Source organism: Dipodomys merriami, unplaced genomic scaffold (assembly GCF_024711535.1).
Source record: "Dipodomys merriami isolate MVZ:Mamm:240054 unplaced genomic scaffold, mDipMer1.0.p SCAF_103, whole genome shotgun sequence".
NCBI lineage: Eukaryota > Metazoa > Chordata > Mammalia > Rodentia > Heteromyidae > Dipodomys > Dipodomys merriami.
Genome location: NW_027202305.1, coordinates 2,891,675 through 2,908,584, shown reverse-complemented (window position 1 = coordinate 2,908,584; position 16,910 = coordinate 2,891,675). Strand labels below are relative to the sequence as shown.

Here is a 16,910-nt window from a genome sequence, read left to right as displayed (position 1 = left end):
GGCAGACCCTGGCCCAGGGAGAGAATCACACCGACCGTTCCGGTTGGTGGAGCCCTCTTGTAAGGCCCCCTTAGAGAGCTGTCTCTCGTTGGGTGGAAAAGAATGAAGGACTCTACCCTGCTATTCCCATCTTGGCCCCTAGAGGCAAAGAAGACCAGGTGTTCCTGTGCCGTGGTGTTTGGAATCCCGCACCCCCATGCCCCACCCAGCTCCCCCTGCCCAGTCACACTGGTTCCTTGGGGTCTAGGTGGGTTGGGGAAGGAGGGTCGTGTCTCTGGCCGAAGACGGCGCCCAGGGACACAGACAGGCAGCGGGCGGGACCTTCCTTGTCCAGTCCTCCGGATTTGTGCCCTTTCTCCTACCCCGTGCATGCTCACGTGACACTTCCACGGGGAAACGTGCAGATGTAGTTGTGTAACTGCATTTCCTCACCTGAAAGACCTCCTGCGGGTTGGGAAGGAAGCTGAGAACTAACGGCTCACATCCTGTCTGTCCCCAGCAGCCAGCAGAGCAGCCAGCAGAGCAGCCACGACGATGATTCCAGCAGGTTCCTGAGTCCTCGAGGCCGGGAGGAAAGGTAAGAGCAGAGGAGGGCGGGGTGGGGGGAAGGGACCGTGGTGGGGTGCGGGCTGGGTGAGATGGTGCTCCTCCCGTGGGAGAACTTTGGGAGACCTCTGTGTTTGGATAAAACCAAGGGCAGAACACGGTGGCTACTCTGGAGGCTGAGATCTGAGGATCATGATTTGAGGCCAGGCGGCAGATCCCAGCCCCTGGGGTAGCTAGGATTACTGATGTGAGCAAGGAGCTTCTAAGCTCCTTAGGACTTGCTCTGCCCAGGAAGTCTGTGGACAGTAGGAAACGAGACCAGCAATGCGAGCGTGAGCCTGGGCGGGCAAGACTGGCCCTGCGTCCTGCCCCTGGGTCCACGCATGAGGGAACGTGGACCCTCAGGAAGGTCTAGAGGGGCTGGCTGACACCCTCTTAAATTCAATTAATTGGTTAATTCACTCATTTATTTAGACATACTGGGGATCAAACTCAGGGCTGTACACCTTCTAGGCATGGGCTTCACTATATCTACAACCTTAATTGCACTTTTTTTTTCGGTGATACTGAGGTTTGAACTCAGGACCTTGCACTTGCTAGGTTGGTATCCTAACACCTGAGCCGTGCCTCCAATCTGGCTTTGTGTTGGTTAATTGGAAATGGAGCCTAGTGAGCTTTTCTGCTCAGGTTGGCTTGGAATTGCACGCCTCTATCTCAGCCTTGCTGTAGCTGGGATTATAGGATGGGCTACCAACACTACAACACAGCTCCTCACCATAGTTTTCAAAGCAACTTACTTAATTTTACTTCCCTGGAGTGCCCCCTGTTTGTTGCGCATCACATCTTGTAAGCCATGAAATAGGGGAAGGTGTCAGGCGGGGCAGGGGCTCAGGAGGTGCGCGGCCTGACCGTAAGGTCTGGTGGTGGGTGCAGTGAGTTCTTTGGCAGCAATCAGCCCACGATTGATTTCTGCCTTTCCACTGGCCAGGGAGACCTGGAAGGCAGGGTGAAGCTCAGCACAGAGTGAGCGGCTGTTTGGAGACGCCGGGGCTTTGGAGCTGAGGTCCCAGAGCCCGGGAGCTGACACCCAGCACACACAGGCCTGTGACTTCCAGCTCCGTCCTGCCACTCTGATTGTGTGTGCGTGTGCATGCATGTGTGTGTGCGCGTGTGCGTGTGTGCGTGCACGTGCCCACATGCGCCCGTGTGTGTGCCCGCTAGTTCTCCAGGGCCTTGTATTCTCCCTTAGCTTTTTATACTCAAGGCTGGTGCTCTACCACTTGAGCCACACCTCCACTTCCAAGAGTCATTTTCTTCTAGTTCTTTCCTCAGTTTAAGGCAGAATTTTGCTCTGTAGCCCCGGCTGGACTTGGAACTTGGGATCTTCCTACCTCAGCCCCTCCAGAGTGCCGGGATTACAGGCTGTACCACATGCCTGGCTAGGAGGGCTATCTCCAGTTCTGCTTGTTCTATTTCTGAAATGTCCCCACGTGCACATTTCTGGAGCACTCTAACTCCTTCCTGGCTGGCCGCTGAATTCCCCACGGTCCCTTCCCTGGTCGCTCAGGTGATGCTTCACCACGAGGAGGGGGGATCGGGGGCGGGCCCTGGGCGGCCCCCCCGCTCCGCGCCAGCCGCTGACATGGCACCCACGCCTGCCAGCACCCTCCGCCGGTGTGGGGACGGGAGCGGGGAGGAGCTCTCCAGGTGCCCCGTGCTGTGGGAGGGGAGGAGAGGGGAGGCTCTGCGTGGACCTGGGGTGTGGACCCGAGGCAGCGGGGTCTGCTTAGCAGCAGACTGCAGTTCCCGGCCCTGGCCCTCCACCTGCCCGGGTTTCCTCTGGGGCCCGGAGCAGGGCAGTTCCGTGTCAGGAGCCGGTCCTCGCCAGCAGGTGGGGCGTCTGCAGGGGCCCAGCGAGCCACGTGGCTCCCCCTGAGCCCCCCGCCGGCCGTGTGCGCTCCCCCCAGCCCAGCATGGTGCAGAACCTGCGCGTGGAGTCCACGTCCTGCAGCGCGGCCGTCAGGCAGGCTTGCCACGGTCGCGTGTCCTCCCTGAGGAAGAAGCTGGCCTTTCTCCGAGCCAAGTAGGTGGCGGGGAGCCCAGGAGGCGAGGGGCAGGAGCAGGGGCCTCCTCAGGAAGGCTGGAGCGCCCCGGGGTCTGGCTGCCCTGATCGGAAGCCGGGCAAGCGCCTGATGAAGGGCCAGTGCCGGAAGGGGCAGCTGGGCTCCAGCAGGCGGCGGGGGAGTCTGAAGGGGCAGGCCGGGCCGGGCCGGGCCGGGCCGGGCCGGGCGCGTCAGCCTGGGACCTCCTGGGACCCTCTGGAAGTCAGTGCGGCTCCCGGGGCTCAGAGGCCGCGTTCTTTGCTTCTCTCGTGGCGAATTACTTCAGTTGGTTAAGAACTTGGAGAACCCAAGAGGAAGGACCAATAATGCTACCTGGGGTGGAATTCTAGGGCAGACGGGGGTGTCTTTAGTAGTGTATTGTGATGGAACCGGGGCTTGAACCTGGGGCCTGGGTGCTGCCCCTAAGCTTTTTTGCTCAAGGCTGGCATTCTATCACTTGAGTCACACCTTCACTTCTATTTCTATTTTTATTTCTATTTTTATGTTTTGCTGGTTAATTGGCGTCTCATGGACCTTCCTGCGTAGGCTGGCTTTGAACCATGATCCTCAGGTCTTGGCCACTGAGTAGCTGGGATTACAGGCATGTGCCACTGGTACCTGGCTTTACTTGGTTTGTGTGCTTGTTTGTATTGTTCAAAATCATCTTACTCCTATGAATCTACCTCCTTCCCAAAACATGGAGATAATTATACCTATGTGGTAAAGATTGTGAGGATCGAAACAGGAGAAAGTAGGATAGCCCTGGGACTGTGCTGGCACACAGCGGGTGCCCACCGAGTCCTAGCTTTGGTAGTCAGCAGCGGGTGGGAGCCCGGGCTAAGCCTGGGAGGCGGCTGGACAGCTGGACGGCGTGGCTGGCGGGAAGAGGGGGTTGAGAGCTGTGGTGCCTGCTCCTTTGCTGAGTGGCAGCTGCCTTGGGTGAGGAGATGGAGGTGTGTGCCAGCTTCCTGACCTGCAGCAGCCCGGCCCAACTCCCGGCCCGTGGTCCTGACCTGCAGCAGCCCGGCCACACTGCCCGGCCCGTGGTCCTGACCTGCAGCAGCCCGGCCACACTGCCCGGCCCGTGGCAGCAGGCACACTCCTGCCAGCCGGGTCCCTGGAGGCCGCTCCCGTCCAGTGCCGGTGGTCACAAGCTTCACCAACGACTCTGAAAGGGGCCCACGGGCTCCCCTTCCCACCTGAAGAGTAGCACAGGCTGGTGCCGGCGGCCCGCGGGGATCCACCTCCACCTCTGCAGGCTCCGTTTCCTCCCTGGGGCTTCTCCCCTCACCCCATTTCCACCTCAGCCCTGAGCTCGCGCTGCGGCCGTGGCTGGGCTGTGTGTGGATGTGGCATCGGCTGGCTCCCCCGCCGCGGAGGGCAGGAGTGGGTGGGGTGGGTTGAGTGCGCGCTCCTGAGCGCTCAGCAAGAGCCAGGCGTCGGGGCGCTTGCCCGGCCCACACCTCCTCCCCGCCAGCCCCCGCGGCCCCAGGGCAGCCCCAGGCCTCGCTGACAGCCGACTGGCTGCAGGACTGGCTGCAGGTGTAGCGTCACTTGCTTGCGTTTCTCCTACTTCAGCATTTCTCCTCTGCCAGAGAGGGGCCATTAATTATAGCTCAGCAAAGTCTCTCCCCCCCCTTTCCTCTCCTTCCCTCCCCTGACCTCCCCTCCCCTCTCCTCTCCTTCCCTCTCCTGACCTCCCCTCCCCTCTCTGACCTCCCCTCCCCTCCTCTCTCTGACCTCCCCTCTCCTCCCCTGACCTCTCCTCTCCTGACCTCCCCTCCCTGCTTCTCTCCTCTCCTCTCCTCTCCTCTCCTCTCCTCTCCTCTCCTCTCCTCTCCTCTCCTCTCCTCTCCTCTCCTCTCCTCTCCTCTCCTCTCCTTCTCTCTCCCCATCCCCTACTCCCATAATTGGGATTTGAGTTTGGACAACTGGCAGGGGGGATGGTAGGTAACTTTCATCCACCACCCCCTTCTCCCCCCTCCCCTACTTTCCTAAGTCCTTCTGGGAGAAATCGGTCTCCTATCAGCCATGATGCAGAAGCCTGTGAGTGGGTGAAAGTTGGGAGCTCAAGGCAGAGAATCTACCCTCGGGCTGAGCCCTGTGCCGCGTGCTTTGCTTCTACGTTATTTGAGATTGATGGAAGTTAGGCAACAAAGCCCATGCGTCCTGCCTCTCCCTCTCTCCCTTTCCCCCTCTCCCTCTCTCTCCCCCCCCACTCTCTCTTGCACTTTGTTTGTTTGTTTTTTGGGTCCAGTAGTGGGACCTGAACTCTGGGCCTGGGTGCTGTCCCTCAGCTCTTCAGCTCAAGGCTAGCACTCTCCCACTTGAGCCACAGCACCACTTCTGGCTTTTTTCTTTTTGCTTATGTGGTGCTGAGGAATTGAACCCAGGGCCTCAGGCATGCAAGGCAAGCGCTCTACCACTGAGCCACCTTCCCAGCCCTCTCTTGCACTTTGAACTTGGGGCCTCAAGCTTGTTTGGCTTGTACTCTACCCATTAAGCCATGTCTCTAGACCAACTTTTAGCTAGTTATTTTGGGATGGAGTTTGACAGATTTTTCTGCCCGGTCTGGCCTCAAACCTTGTTGTTCTGGATTTCAGCCTCCTGAGTAGCTAGGATTACAGGCGTGAGCCGCTAGGCCCGGCCCCAGTGCTCCTCACTCATATTGCTCATTCATGGCGGTTGGCCTGGAGCAGCTCTCTGCAGAGCCCTTGCTCTTACACGCAGGGCTGGGGAAGCCACTACGGCTGTGTTGGCAGTGCAGCCTGGCTGTAGACCCCTGTGGTACCAGTGTGCGTACCAGTAGTGTGTGCGTACCACTAGTGTGTGTACCACCTGCATGTGTGTACGCCATGGGGGGTACCACCAGTGTGTAGATGGTGTGTGTGTTGCTCTGTACTAAACAGTTTTTATTAGCACCAATTGGTTGTACAAGGGGGTTTTATTTTGACATGTCCTTATGAAATGTAGTATAATGAGGCAGAGATTGAAAAAGGAAGAGATTTAAGAAGCAATTGAGTTAGGCATGGTGGCGCACATCGATAATCCCAGTGCACGGGAAGCTGCGGCAGGAAGAACTTGAGTCTGAGACCAGCCCGAGCTAAGCTACGTAAGGAGACACGGTCACAAACAACAGCCACCACAATCAAGAAGTACACACGCAGGCCTTCAGGTGGTGCTGCGTGGCAGGAGCCGGAAGCCAGGGCCCTCCGGCCTAAAAGCGTCACATGCCGCGCGCCCTTCCCGTGCCGATTCCACCGGTTATCTACCCCTCTGTGCATAACTTCCACAAGGAGACATTTGCCAAGAAACTGGGGTCTCTTTCAACAAAGAAACCAATAGCTGTCGGGAAACTCGGAGTGTACGTGAGGGAATGACGCAGCCCCTGTGTGTGTGTGGGGGGGGGGTGTCTTTAAGAGCAGAGGTATCTGGTATTCATGGCAGGAGCTGCCTTTTGCTTTGTTGATACTGCCACGTGGTCTCGAATGGCCTAGGCTGGCCTTGAACTCTTGGTCCTCCTGCCTCAGCCTTCTGAGTGTTGAGATTTTAGGTGTGCCCCACCTCAGGGCATGGGGCTCCCCTCTGAGGGTGTGTGGCTTTCTGTGGGTTCTCTGGTCCCATGGTAACAGCAGTGCTCTGTGGGTGTGGCTTAGTTAGCCACCCCGCGCGCTCGCTTGTCAGCCGCCAAGGCTGGGATTTAACGCCAGAGCGGGGGTTCTCATTTCTCTAAGGCGTCTCCTCGAAGGAGGGAAGGGCGGCTCTGGGGGCCCCTGCGCAGAGCCTGCTTCCCTGGGCCCCGATGGCTCCATCTTCCCGGCCAGGGTGGTGAGATCCGCACTCCAGAGAGAGGCTATCGGCGGGGCTGTGAGTGCCGGTGATCCTTTAGACAGTTGGCCGGGAGAGAGCAGACAGCCGTGAAAGTGAACGTCCTAATTAAATATGCCTTCCGGCCGAAGGCTCTTGAGAGATCCCTTTCAAGAGTGTCTTCTGTGCCTTGTTGATTTTGAGAAGTATCCAAAGAGTTCAACAGACCTGTGGTGTTGGGAAAGGTCCAGGATGGGGCCACCTTTCCCAGCCTCCTCTGGGCTTCTGCTTCCTGGCCAGGTGTGTGCTGCAGGGTGGAACCGTGCTGCGCTTCCCTCGGTGGGCATCAGCTGAGCCCCTGCGGGAGCTCTTCCTTTGTCCACGGGCCTCCTCCGGCCTCCCGTGGGAGGATGACACGCTGCTGCTTGCCGGCCTTCCCGGGGGCTGCGCCTGTGGGCTGTCTGCCACCTTATCCTCAGCGTTAGCAGTGCTGACTGGGGTGTCTCCCAGTGGGCTGAGCTCAGGGATGCCCACAGGTCCAGACAATCCACAGCATCTCCCACCCCGAGGATCCTTCCTGCACCTCCTCTGGTCTGCAGGGGAGTGGTTTGGTGCCACACACTGGGCCAAGGTCATGCAGCATCCTGGCCCTCTGTGGCTTCCCCTACATTCACACCTGGAGCTCAGTTCTGATGAGCCCCAGGGCTCTCCGCAGCCCCGCCACGGGGCTTGTGTGAACGCCATATTGGCACAGGAGCAGGACTCCCAGGCAGAGAACGCTAGTGCCTCACACATTCGCGACCTTTTCCTGTGCTGAAGAACTTGCACCAGCTTTGTCCTCACGGTGCACACGTGCAGGGACCCAGCGCCCGCTGGAGGTGGTGTGGCTGTGCATGGAGATGGTAGGTAAGAAGAGACGCTGCACACACGGGCGCCTGGCCTGGGCGCCAGGAGCAGACGGCTTGGAAGGTTGAGGGATGCATAGAGCACCCGCTGCCCCACCCTGCCACCCTGGACGACCCTCAGATAGTAAGTGTAAAGACATCATCTCCATTGGCATGTGGTGAACGTGTCTATTGCTGTCAGTCATTGTGTGGTCATTTAAGTGTCGGGCATTTTTCTATGAAATACTATTACTCTTATTGGAAGACCTCAACTCTACAATATTCCAAAATGTAAGACTTCCAGCACTGACAGAAGTGGAAATTTCCACACCTGACCTTGGCTGATGAGTCACAGGCAAAAGGAAGACACTAAAAATACAATTCAAAATTAGTTTCGGGCTATGTGTACAAGTTGTATGAGACAATAGACTTGGGGGAGAAGGTGTGTTTTAGCACTGAAGTTTGAAGTCAAGGCTCTGAGCTTTCTCTCCTGGTGCTCTACTACTTGAGTCATGCTTCCAGACTGGTTTTTTCCCGGTTATTTTGTAGTCTCATAGACTTTTCTTCCTGGGCTGTCTTTGAACCTTGTTCTTCCAGATCTCAGCTTCCTGTATATAGATGTATATAGCACCTGTTCCTAGCTGGAATTTTGTATTTCACTGGAAACCCACCTCCAAGATATCACATTATATATATTATTCCAAAATCAAAACAAAAACTTCAAATCCAAAACTCATCCCACACCTCTAAATTCTAACCCATGCTACACTGCCCTGTCTAGACCTGGAGGCTGAGACCTGTTCATATCACTCACACGTGTGACCCTGCGGGGGTTGCAGGCATGGCTAGCAGGGAAGGAAGGCCGCCGCTTTGCCCGTGCTAGCAACAAAGGCCCGGGTCTTGCAGGCTGGGGAGCTGGGGGACTGGGGGCCTAGGCCCCCTTTCCCTGTATCTGCAGGATTTGCACACTACCATTCGGCTCTGCCCAGTGTTCCCTGTTACCCTCATTCTTTCCCTTACGTTAGCCGCTGTCTCACACCTCTGTCTTGATATTTTATTTTGCCTCAAATGGCAGGTGGGTTTGTCTGCAATCCATGGTCCTCTACCACAGCGGACTCTGGGAGAGACTTAAAATCCTGTGCCCTGGGGTCAGAGGTCACCTGGAGGAGGCGAAGGCAAGCCTCTGCCCACTGAGGACAGAAAGCGAACACGTAGCATGGAGCATGGAGCACGTGCCGGACGCCGTTTGAAGGTGTGTGAGGTGTTAGCCCAGTAATGGCAGCTCGTAACGGCTTCTGAGTTGAGCCATGCCCCTGCCTTGCTAATGAGGACGCACAGGGACATGCTCCAGGTCTCGTGCACCGTGTGGTGGGGCAGAGCCTGGGGCTTGGCATTCCTCGCACCCGGGACCCGTCCACAGGTCTGTCTCTCCCCTTCCACAGAACCTGTTCTCTGTACCTAAGCTAGCTCTTTCTTCTTTGAAGTTCCCTTCAATTCTGTGATCCGTCTCTCTCTCTCTGTGCCATGCCTTCTTTTCAGTAGACAGTCATCACCCAGACTCTAGGGAAGGGGTTTTTACCCTTTTGGATGAAGATGGCTGATCCCTACTGGCAGTCTGGGACAAGCAGAGAGCCCAAGCCTGGGCTCTTTAAGCAGTGCAGACATGGCCGCAGGACTGCCTGCTGCCCAGAACTACATCTCCCAGAATGCCCTGTTGTGAAGTTTATCTGACCAGGGTTTGAAACATCCTGCCCGGAGGCTCCTGGGAGAAGCGGCAGGTGCCCTGTCCCCGCTTGGAGCTGTGCCGTTCCCTCCCGCATCTCCCCCTTCCCCACTGGCAAAGCTCACTCGTTTCAAAAGCATCTGTTTTAGTTTTTTCCCTTCTTTTCTTAACTTGTGCCTTAGTACAGTAATTAAGGAGTTAGAAAGTAATACCTAGGGTAAAGTAATTAGCATGAATAATTGCCCTGGAGAGAGAATATTATGAAGAAGCATTTCTTTCTCTTTTTTTTTCTCCCCCATTAAATATTAAACAAAATGAGTTGAAGTTGGAAGAGGATCTCTAGTTCCAAAAGCAAATGCTGAAAATTCATGGGTTAGAAGAGTTACAAGGAATTATCAGACTTCTCTGGTGCTTAGCAGAGGTGTAGATTTCATGGTAGCTCTGACATCTTGTTTTTCTTTTAATTTCCCCATTGCAGTATCTATCACTTTTCTTGTTCTCTTTCCATACCCAGGTTTGAACTCAGGTCCTCATGCTTGAGTGGCATGTTTAACTTTCTTGGCTCAACTGGTGCTCTGCCACATGAGCTGATTATTTTAGAGATGGAATCTTGAGGATTTTTCTCCCTGAGCTGGCTTTAACTCTGATCCTCCAGATCTCAGCCTCTTGAGTACCTAAATTCACAGCAAGAGCTACTAGCACCTAGCTGAATATCACTTTCTTGTCTTCTCTTTTTTTTTTTTCCAGATATGAGTTACTTTGTAAAAATACACAGAGGTCAGCATGTATTTGCCATGTCCGGATGTGTTGTGGTTTTTTTCTCCCCGTAGTGAGGTATGGGAGATTGAATTCAGGACCTCATGCATGCATGGTAGGCTAGCACTCTACCACTAAGGTACATCACCAGCCTTATTCCTATTTTGAGACAGGGTCTTACCAAATGGCCAAGGCTAGTCTCCAAGTCCTGTCTAAAAAGCCTCCTTAGAATTTGTGCTTATGCGTACTAGACCTGTCTGTGTGTGATGATTTTTTAAGACGGGAATAGGCAGACTGGGTGCCAGTGGCTCATTCCTATAATCCTAGTTACTCAGAAGGCTTCAATCTGAGGACTGCAGTTCAAAGCTAGCCCTGGCAGGAAAGTCTGCAAGACTCGTTTTCTTCAATTACCACCAAAATAGTTGGGGATGGTTTTATGGCTCAAGTAGTAGGGTGCTAGTCTTGAGCACAAAAGCTCAGGGACAGTGCCTAGGCCCTAAGTTCAAGCCCCAGGACTGGTGCAAAAGGGGGAAAAATGGAGTAGGTAAATGGTTTTGGGTCAGTGGGGAGACCGAATAGACTCTTATGACGATAGGTTTGCTGTCTGTGTGGTTTTGTGGGTACCAGCCTTCTGTTCTCCATCTGTGCATTGACTTTTCTGCAGGAACATAGAGTGGACTGCAGGCTGGAGCAGTAGCCAGAGGTCACAGGCTTCTGAGCAGGGAGGAGGTCCATGGTCATGGTTAGCTTTGCCAGTGTTTTGTTTTGGACACAGAGTCTGGCTGTATAGCAAGGCCTAGGCGGGTCTTGAACTCTTGATCCTGCCTCATGCTCCCAAGTCTCAGGATTATAGATGTGTACCACAAGGCTTGGCTTTTGAGGTTGATTATATCCTTCACCATGGTCTAGAGCTTATAAAAAACAGAGAGCGAGCTACAGAAAATCACCCACTGATTTGAATCCTGCTAATAGTTGAACATGCCTAACAAAACTCTGAGGAAACATGCGCTCCACAACTGAAAACACTTTTAGTCCCAAGCCTATCAGGTAAGGGAGATGTAGGGCACAACCTAGTGCTGTTTTATTTGGATAAAATGGAGTAGGAATGGGAGAAGTGATATATTCCACATTTAATAATATGGAGAAGAAATGAGCCAGGCATAGGGATCAGGTCCCCTCCTCGTGCTCCTTAATTTTTGAATTAAACTTGGTAAGGCAATGACTTTGCTGCCTAATGTGAGTACGAGCAAATTCATTCTTTTCAGCTAAGGGCAATTTTCTCTGCGCTATGGAGATTGCTTTATTTTTATTTATTTAGTTTTGTGCCAGTACTGCGGCTTGAACTCAGGGCCTGGCAGCTTTCCCTTACAGGCCTGGTCTACTCCAGCCTCAACCAATTGAACCACAGCTCCACTTGTAGCTTTCTGACAGACTTTCCAGCCTGGGATGGCTTTAAACCATGCCAGAGCTCAGCCTCCTGAGTAGTTAGGATGACAGGTGTGAGTCACGGTGCCTGGCAAAAGATTAAACCACTTCTCAAGTAAAGATCAGTGGAAATGAGCCCAGGGAAGTTGTTGACCTTAGATTCCTCTTGGGTAAGAATGAATGGAGAGGGGCTGGGAAGGTGGCTCAGTGGTAGAGCGCTTGCCTTGCATGCATGAGGCCCTGGGTTCGATTCCTCAGCACCACATAAGCAGAAAAAGCCAGAAGTGGTGCTGCTCTGTCTCAAGTGGTAGAGTTCTAGCCTACAGCTGAAGAGCTGAGGGACGGCGCCCAGGCCCAGAGTTCAGGCCCCATGACCGACAAAAAATAAATAAATAAAAGGATGAATGGAGCAGTGACTGGAAGTCCGGTGCGACTGGTCTGAGGCCTGTGCAGGAGAGGTGGGCCCCGCGGCTTGGTTCGGATGAGCAGGTGGGCTGGCTGGTAGGGCCAGGCTGACTGGGGAGAGGCGCTGGGAAGGAGGCTGCCGGGGCACACAGGTTTGCTTTTCCCTGGGTGGCTCTCTCTGCGCGGGAGGATCTCTCTGGTAGCTCTGCAGGAAAATCGGAGCTGGCAACCCGTGTCACCGCTAGCTTCTCCGAGTGTTGCTCTTTTGTACCAGTGCTGATTCTGGCACAGGCAACTGCATGCAGGGAATATCTGCGCAGCACTCCCAGTAGGGTCTTTGTAACCCGGCCGTTCCTGGCGGGCCGGGGTTCTCTAACTGGTCCGCCTCCCTCAGCAACCTCTGTCTCCCCCAGGCAGCCTGGCGAAGCCGCGGGGGGGGGGGGGGGTCAGGGGCCGAGAGGAAGCTGCCGTCCTTGCAGGCCGAGCGGCCGTCCCTGCTGGGCAGGAAACCTAGAGTGATGAATGGGGCTGGATGAAGTCATCCTGCTCCTCCAATCAGGCTGCCGGGAGCCAGCCCGGGCCTCTGCGGAGCGGCCGCTCGCGTGTGCCTCCACACACAGGCTGGGGGTGGCTGGGAGAGCACTGTGCGTGGGGTGTGACCCGCGCTCCTGGCTCCCGCGTAGGCCTCAGTCAGTCTGAATGTTATTGCAAGGTGAGTGGCCTCCCCTTTGTGCTCTGCACCCCCTGCCGCCCTGCCCTGCCACTCCCGCACCTCCCTCCTGCTTCTTCTGAGTCCCTGCCCCCGCCCAAGGGCCTCACACCTGTCCCCACCGCCGGTCCCAAGCCCCCAGCACCCGCTCACGTGCACCCCCAGTCCTGACTGGGGATGGAACGCAGGGCCTCCACCGCACATGCTCCCCAGGAGGGGGGCCTGATGAGACCCACACCAGCCTCCAGGGGCCGAGTGCCAGGAGAGAGGGGGTGCCCCGACCCGAGCTGGGGCCTCTGTGGGACTCGCCAGGGCCCCAGGGCTTCTTTCCTGCCCTCCCCACTCGGGGCCCCAGGCCTCTGGTTTCCCTCTTGGCCTCCGGAGGGGGTGAGGTGCTCTTTCTGGGTAGAGGTTTGTGACTCTGCCTTTTCTCTCTGGATGGTGCCACCGCCCCCCTCCCCCAGGCCAAGTGGAGATGATGGAGCCGGCCGATGTGGCGACAGCAAAGGTAGGATGGAAATGCTGCCGGCCGCACTGTGCGTAAGTGGCTTCGCTCGGCGACTTCTGCCTTCAGTTCACTTCCTCTCCCCCCCCCCCCTCCATTCCTGAGCATCCAGGGGCTGTGTCCGTGGAAGGAAGCGACCTCGGGAGAGGTGCTTGCGGAGTGACAAGCCACCTTGTGTCCCCACCAGTCTAAGCCAGTGGATGGATGGATGGATGGATGGGTAGGTGGGTGGAGGAATGGATGGATGGATGGATGGATGGATGGGTGGATGGATGGGTGGATGGGTGGATGGATGGATGGATGGATGGATGGATGGATGGGTGGATGTGTGGATGGATGGATGGGTGGATGGATGGATGGATGGATGGATGGATGGGTGGGTGGAGGAATGGATGGATGGATGGATGGATGGGTGGGTGGGTGGGTGGGTGGAGGAATGGATGGATGGATGGATGGATGGATGGATGGGTGGATGGATGGGTGGATGGATGGATGGATGGATGGGTGGATGGATGGATGGATGGGTGGATGTGTGGATGGATGGATGGGTGGATGGATGGATGGATGGATGGATGGATGGATGGATGGGTGGGTGGGTGGATGGATGGATGGGTGGATGGGTGGGTGGATGGATGGATGAGTTGATGGGGAGATGGATGGATGGATGGATGGATGGATGGATGGATGGGTGGATGGATGGATGGATGGGTGGATGGATGGATGGGTGGGTGGATGGATGGATGGATGGGTGGATGGGTGGATGGATGGATGGGTGGATGGGTGGGTGGATGGATGGCAACAAGGGACGCCATGCCTGTAGTGTCTGGACTCACTTCCATGGCTGTCTTTTTCTTTAGTAGTCTTCGCCCTGTTTCTTTTTAGTCACTCCTCTTCATTTGTCTTCTTCCTCTGCCCGCACTACGGCACTGTCTCCCTGCCTTGGTGCATCTGACATTCTGGGGGCCTCCCCTCTCCTCCCCCGTGCTTTCTGAGCCGGGTGGGGCTGGGGTGGGCCGGGCTGGGAAGCCTTAGCAGCCCTCATATGCTGCAGCCGAGGCTGGGCTCGCGATTGGTGAGCTGGTGTCTGTCTGATTGGCAGGTGGTGGGCTGACCCCTCCCCTGGCTCTGAGCCCTCGGGGACGGTGCCTGGGTGCCATGAGTGGTTTGTGCACACTAGAGGGCGATCCTCAGCAGCTTTCTAATCTCTCCCAGATCCTGTTTGCAATTGGAAATGTATTTTTCTGTGGTTTTATTAGTGATTGACCCACACACACACAAGGAGCTTGAGACACTGGCTGTGGCTGGGCCGTCCAAGGAGGCCGCGTCTGCGTGGCCCTTACCCAGCCCCTAGCCCCTGTGCACAGGGAGACGCCTTGTTTGTGGTCCTTGCTTTTTGACCAGACCGTAGGGTCTCCTTTCTCTCAGAGATGGAAGTCTCTGCGAGGCTCAGACTTCTGGAGCAGGTTGGGTTCGCTGTGTTGCGTACAGAAGAGAGCGTGAGGTAGGTCAAGGTGCAGGTGCTTCAGGCAGTGATGTGCTATCCTGGTCAGGATAGGCCTGTGGGAGTCACAGGGCTGGGTGGGTTTTGCATCTTTACTTGCTGTGTGATGGGATCCAAGTTACTTTACATCTCTGAGCTTTCACCTCAGTCTGCAATAAGATGGACGTTACATGCGTCTGTTGTTTTGCCAGGTTAAAGATGCCTCACATTTGAAGAAGGGGGCTGGAGAAAGCACATGAAATGAGAACAGGTCCTCCTGGGCCTTTCCCTTTTCTTTCTCCTCTTTGTTCTCTTCTTGTCACAAACATTTAAGGTCCTGTGACCCCCGCCTGCCCCCTGGAAGTATGCTGGGGCAGCTGTGGGGGCAGGGAGCGCCACTGTGCCTAGACTCAAAGCAGTTCACCGCCGCTTCCCAAAGCTGCCGCCGGCCCACGAGGCAGCCCCCGAAGCCCTGGGCAGTATGCTGTGAACCGGCTGGCTTTCAGGTCCTGTGTGGGGAGCACTCTGGGTGTGGCGAAGTTTGGAGGCACTGTGGGAGTTGTGAGGTTAGTTTGGGGAGATGTGTTCGTGCCTGCATTTGCAAAGGAGGGGGAAGCAGAGATGGCCTTTGTTGGCCTCCATCCTTCTGTCCACGTTGCAGATCACCCCAACAGGCATAGAGGTCAGACAGGATGCTGGAGCTGGGTTCTTGCTGAGGGTAACATTTGCCTTCAGGACCTGGACCACAAAATTACAGGAACAGATGCTGTTCAACTCAACCTGTCCTGATCCAAGCCTGTTGGACGGATGCCGTTAGTGCGGGCGTTTTTCATCTTGGTTGTGAACTATGAAGCTCTCTGGGCTTGATTAATTATATCTGTGTGTCCCTGTGTGTTTTCCTGGGAGAGACCCCATGGCTTCTGTCAACGCTACAGAAAGCTTGTCACTCGCAAGTGTATGGTCATTTAACTGATCTGAGATACCACAGTCCAGGTTCAAATCCTGAGGTTCAGGGGGGCATTGGGTCAAACGCAGATGGACTGACAAGCCATTTGCATGACTTGGATGTCACCTGTCTGTGTGGAAATGCCTGCCAGTGCGCCCCTCACCTCAGCCCTTCCCACTGCATGTCTGGGCTGCTGCTCCCAGGAGTCCCCACAGATCCACAATGCACTGGGTTAGGTTACTCTGGAATGAAGTAACTTGATGGGCTTGGCCAGCCTGGATGAAATGCCCGCTGGTTCCTAGAGAAGGGCTTTTGGAGGTGTGGCTTTATTCTGGAATTCTGGATTTTGAGGTTCTCTTGAAGCATTGCTTTTTAAAATCTGTAAGGTTATATGTTCAGACTAATGCTCTGACCTGTTAAGAAACATAAGGTCCAAAATTATGTCCTTAGAGTTTTGATCTCAACCTTGAGAAAAGAGATCGGGAGAGTTTATAAATCCATCACTCAATGAGTGTTTATTAAATGCCAGTTTTATGCCCATGGAGGTTTTAGTCAGATAACGCCTGACCCCAAGGGCAGGTGCTCCTAGTTGCTGGGGGAGGTGAACAGATTTTTAGCAGCACAAGGTAAGCAGGGTCAGGAGAAAGGCATCGGCCCCACGGAGTCACGTGAGAGCCACCAACTGGGCAGGCCCTGGGGAAATGGGGTTCAGTCTCAGCATTGATCAGACAGGCCCACATGAGAGCCGTCCGAGCTCCACTCTGCAGCCGGGCACCTCTGATAGTGACCTTGTCCTGGTCTCTTTCCTCATTTTTCAGCAAGGGCATCAACACTACAGAGCGGTGAGGGTTAGACCAGAGCACTTAGGTGGGATGTGAGTCCCTCCATAGGAGGCTGGGATCTGAGGAGCAAGGCTGGAAACCCCCTTATCTCCAATTAACCAGCAAAGAGTGGAAGTGGAGTGAGGCTCAGGTAGTGGAGTACTGGCCTTAAGCAAAAGGCCATGTCAGATCACCAGACCCTGAGTTCAAGCCCCAGTACTGGCACTAAAATTTTTTTTTTTTCTGGGAAGGTGGCTCAGTGGTAGAGCACTTGCCTTGCATGCATGAGGCCCTGGGTTCCATTCCTCAGCACCACATAAGCAGAAAAAGCCAGAAGTGGTGCTGCTCTGTCTCAAGTGGTAGAGCGCTAGCCTTGAGCTGAAGAGCTGAGGGACAGCGCCCAGGCCCAGAGTTCAGGCCCTACGACTAACAAAAAATAAGTAAATAAATAAAAAATAGGGCTGGGAAGGTGGCTCAGTTGTAGAGCGCTTGCCTTGCATGCCTGAGGCCCTGAGTTCGATTCCTCAGCACCACATAAGCAAAAAGAAAAAAAAAGCCAGAAGTGGTGCTGTGGTTCAAGTGGTAGAGCGCTAGCCTTGAGCTGAAGAGCTGAGGGACAGCGCCCAGGCCCAGAGTTCAGGCATCATGACTGGACCCCCCCCAAAAAAATTTTTTTTGAAAACTAAACATAATTTAGGTTTTTTTGTGTTTTCATACTTAGCATGGTGCCCTAATTTTTCGCCATTCATTCTGGGTCCATATAGAAACTTGACCATGGTTTGTACTCGCACTCAGCTGGCC

At 55.1% G+C, this 16,910-nt stretch overlaps 1 protein-coding gene across 10 annotated transcripts in view; it reads left to right on the top strand.

The window, feature by feature from the left end:
• Positions 1–16,910, top strand: part of LOC138809989 (protein Aster-B) — a 169,462-nt gene that overhangs the window by 78,810 nt on the left and 73,742 nt on the right. For 5 of the 10 annotated variants that reach the window (XR_011367018.1, XM_069997214.1, XM_069997236.1 and 2 more), the window contains exon 2: positions 500–577. Coding sequence is in view for 9 of the 10 variants with exons in the window: in XM_069997214.1 (XP_069853315.1) it covers positions 500–577 (78 nt within the window). In the remaining variant the exon portion in view is untranslated. Of the gene's footprint in view, positions 1–499; positions 578–12,821; positions 12,866–16,910 lie in introns of those variants that run through there. The other 5 variants (XM_069997216.1, XM_069997220.1, XM_069997232.1 and 2 more) reach the window with 3 other exon arrangements.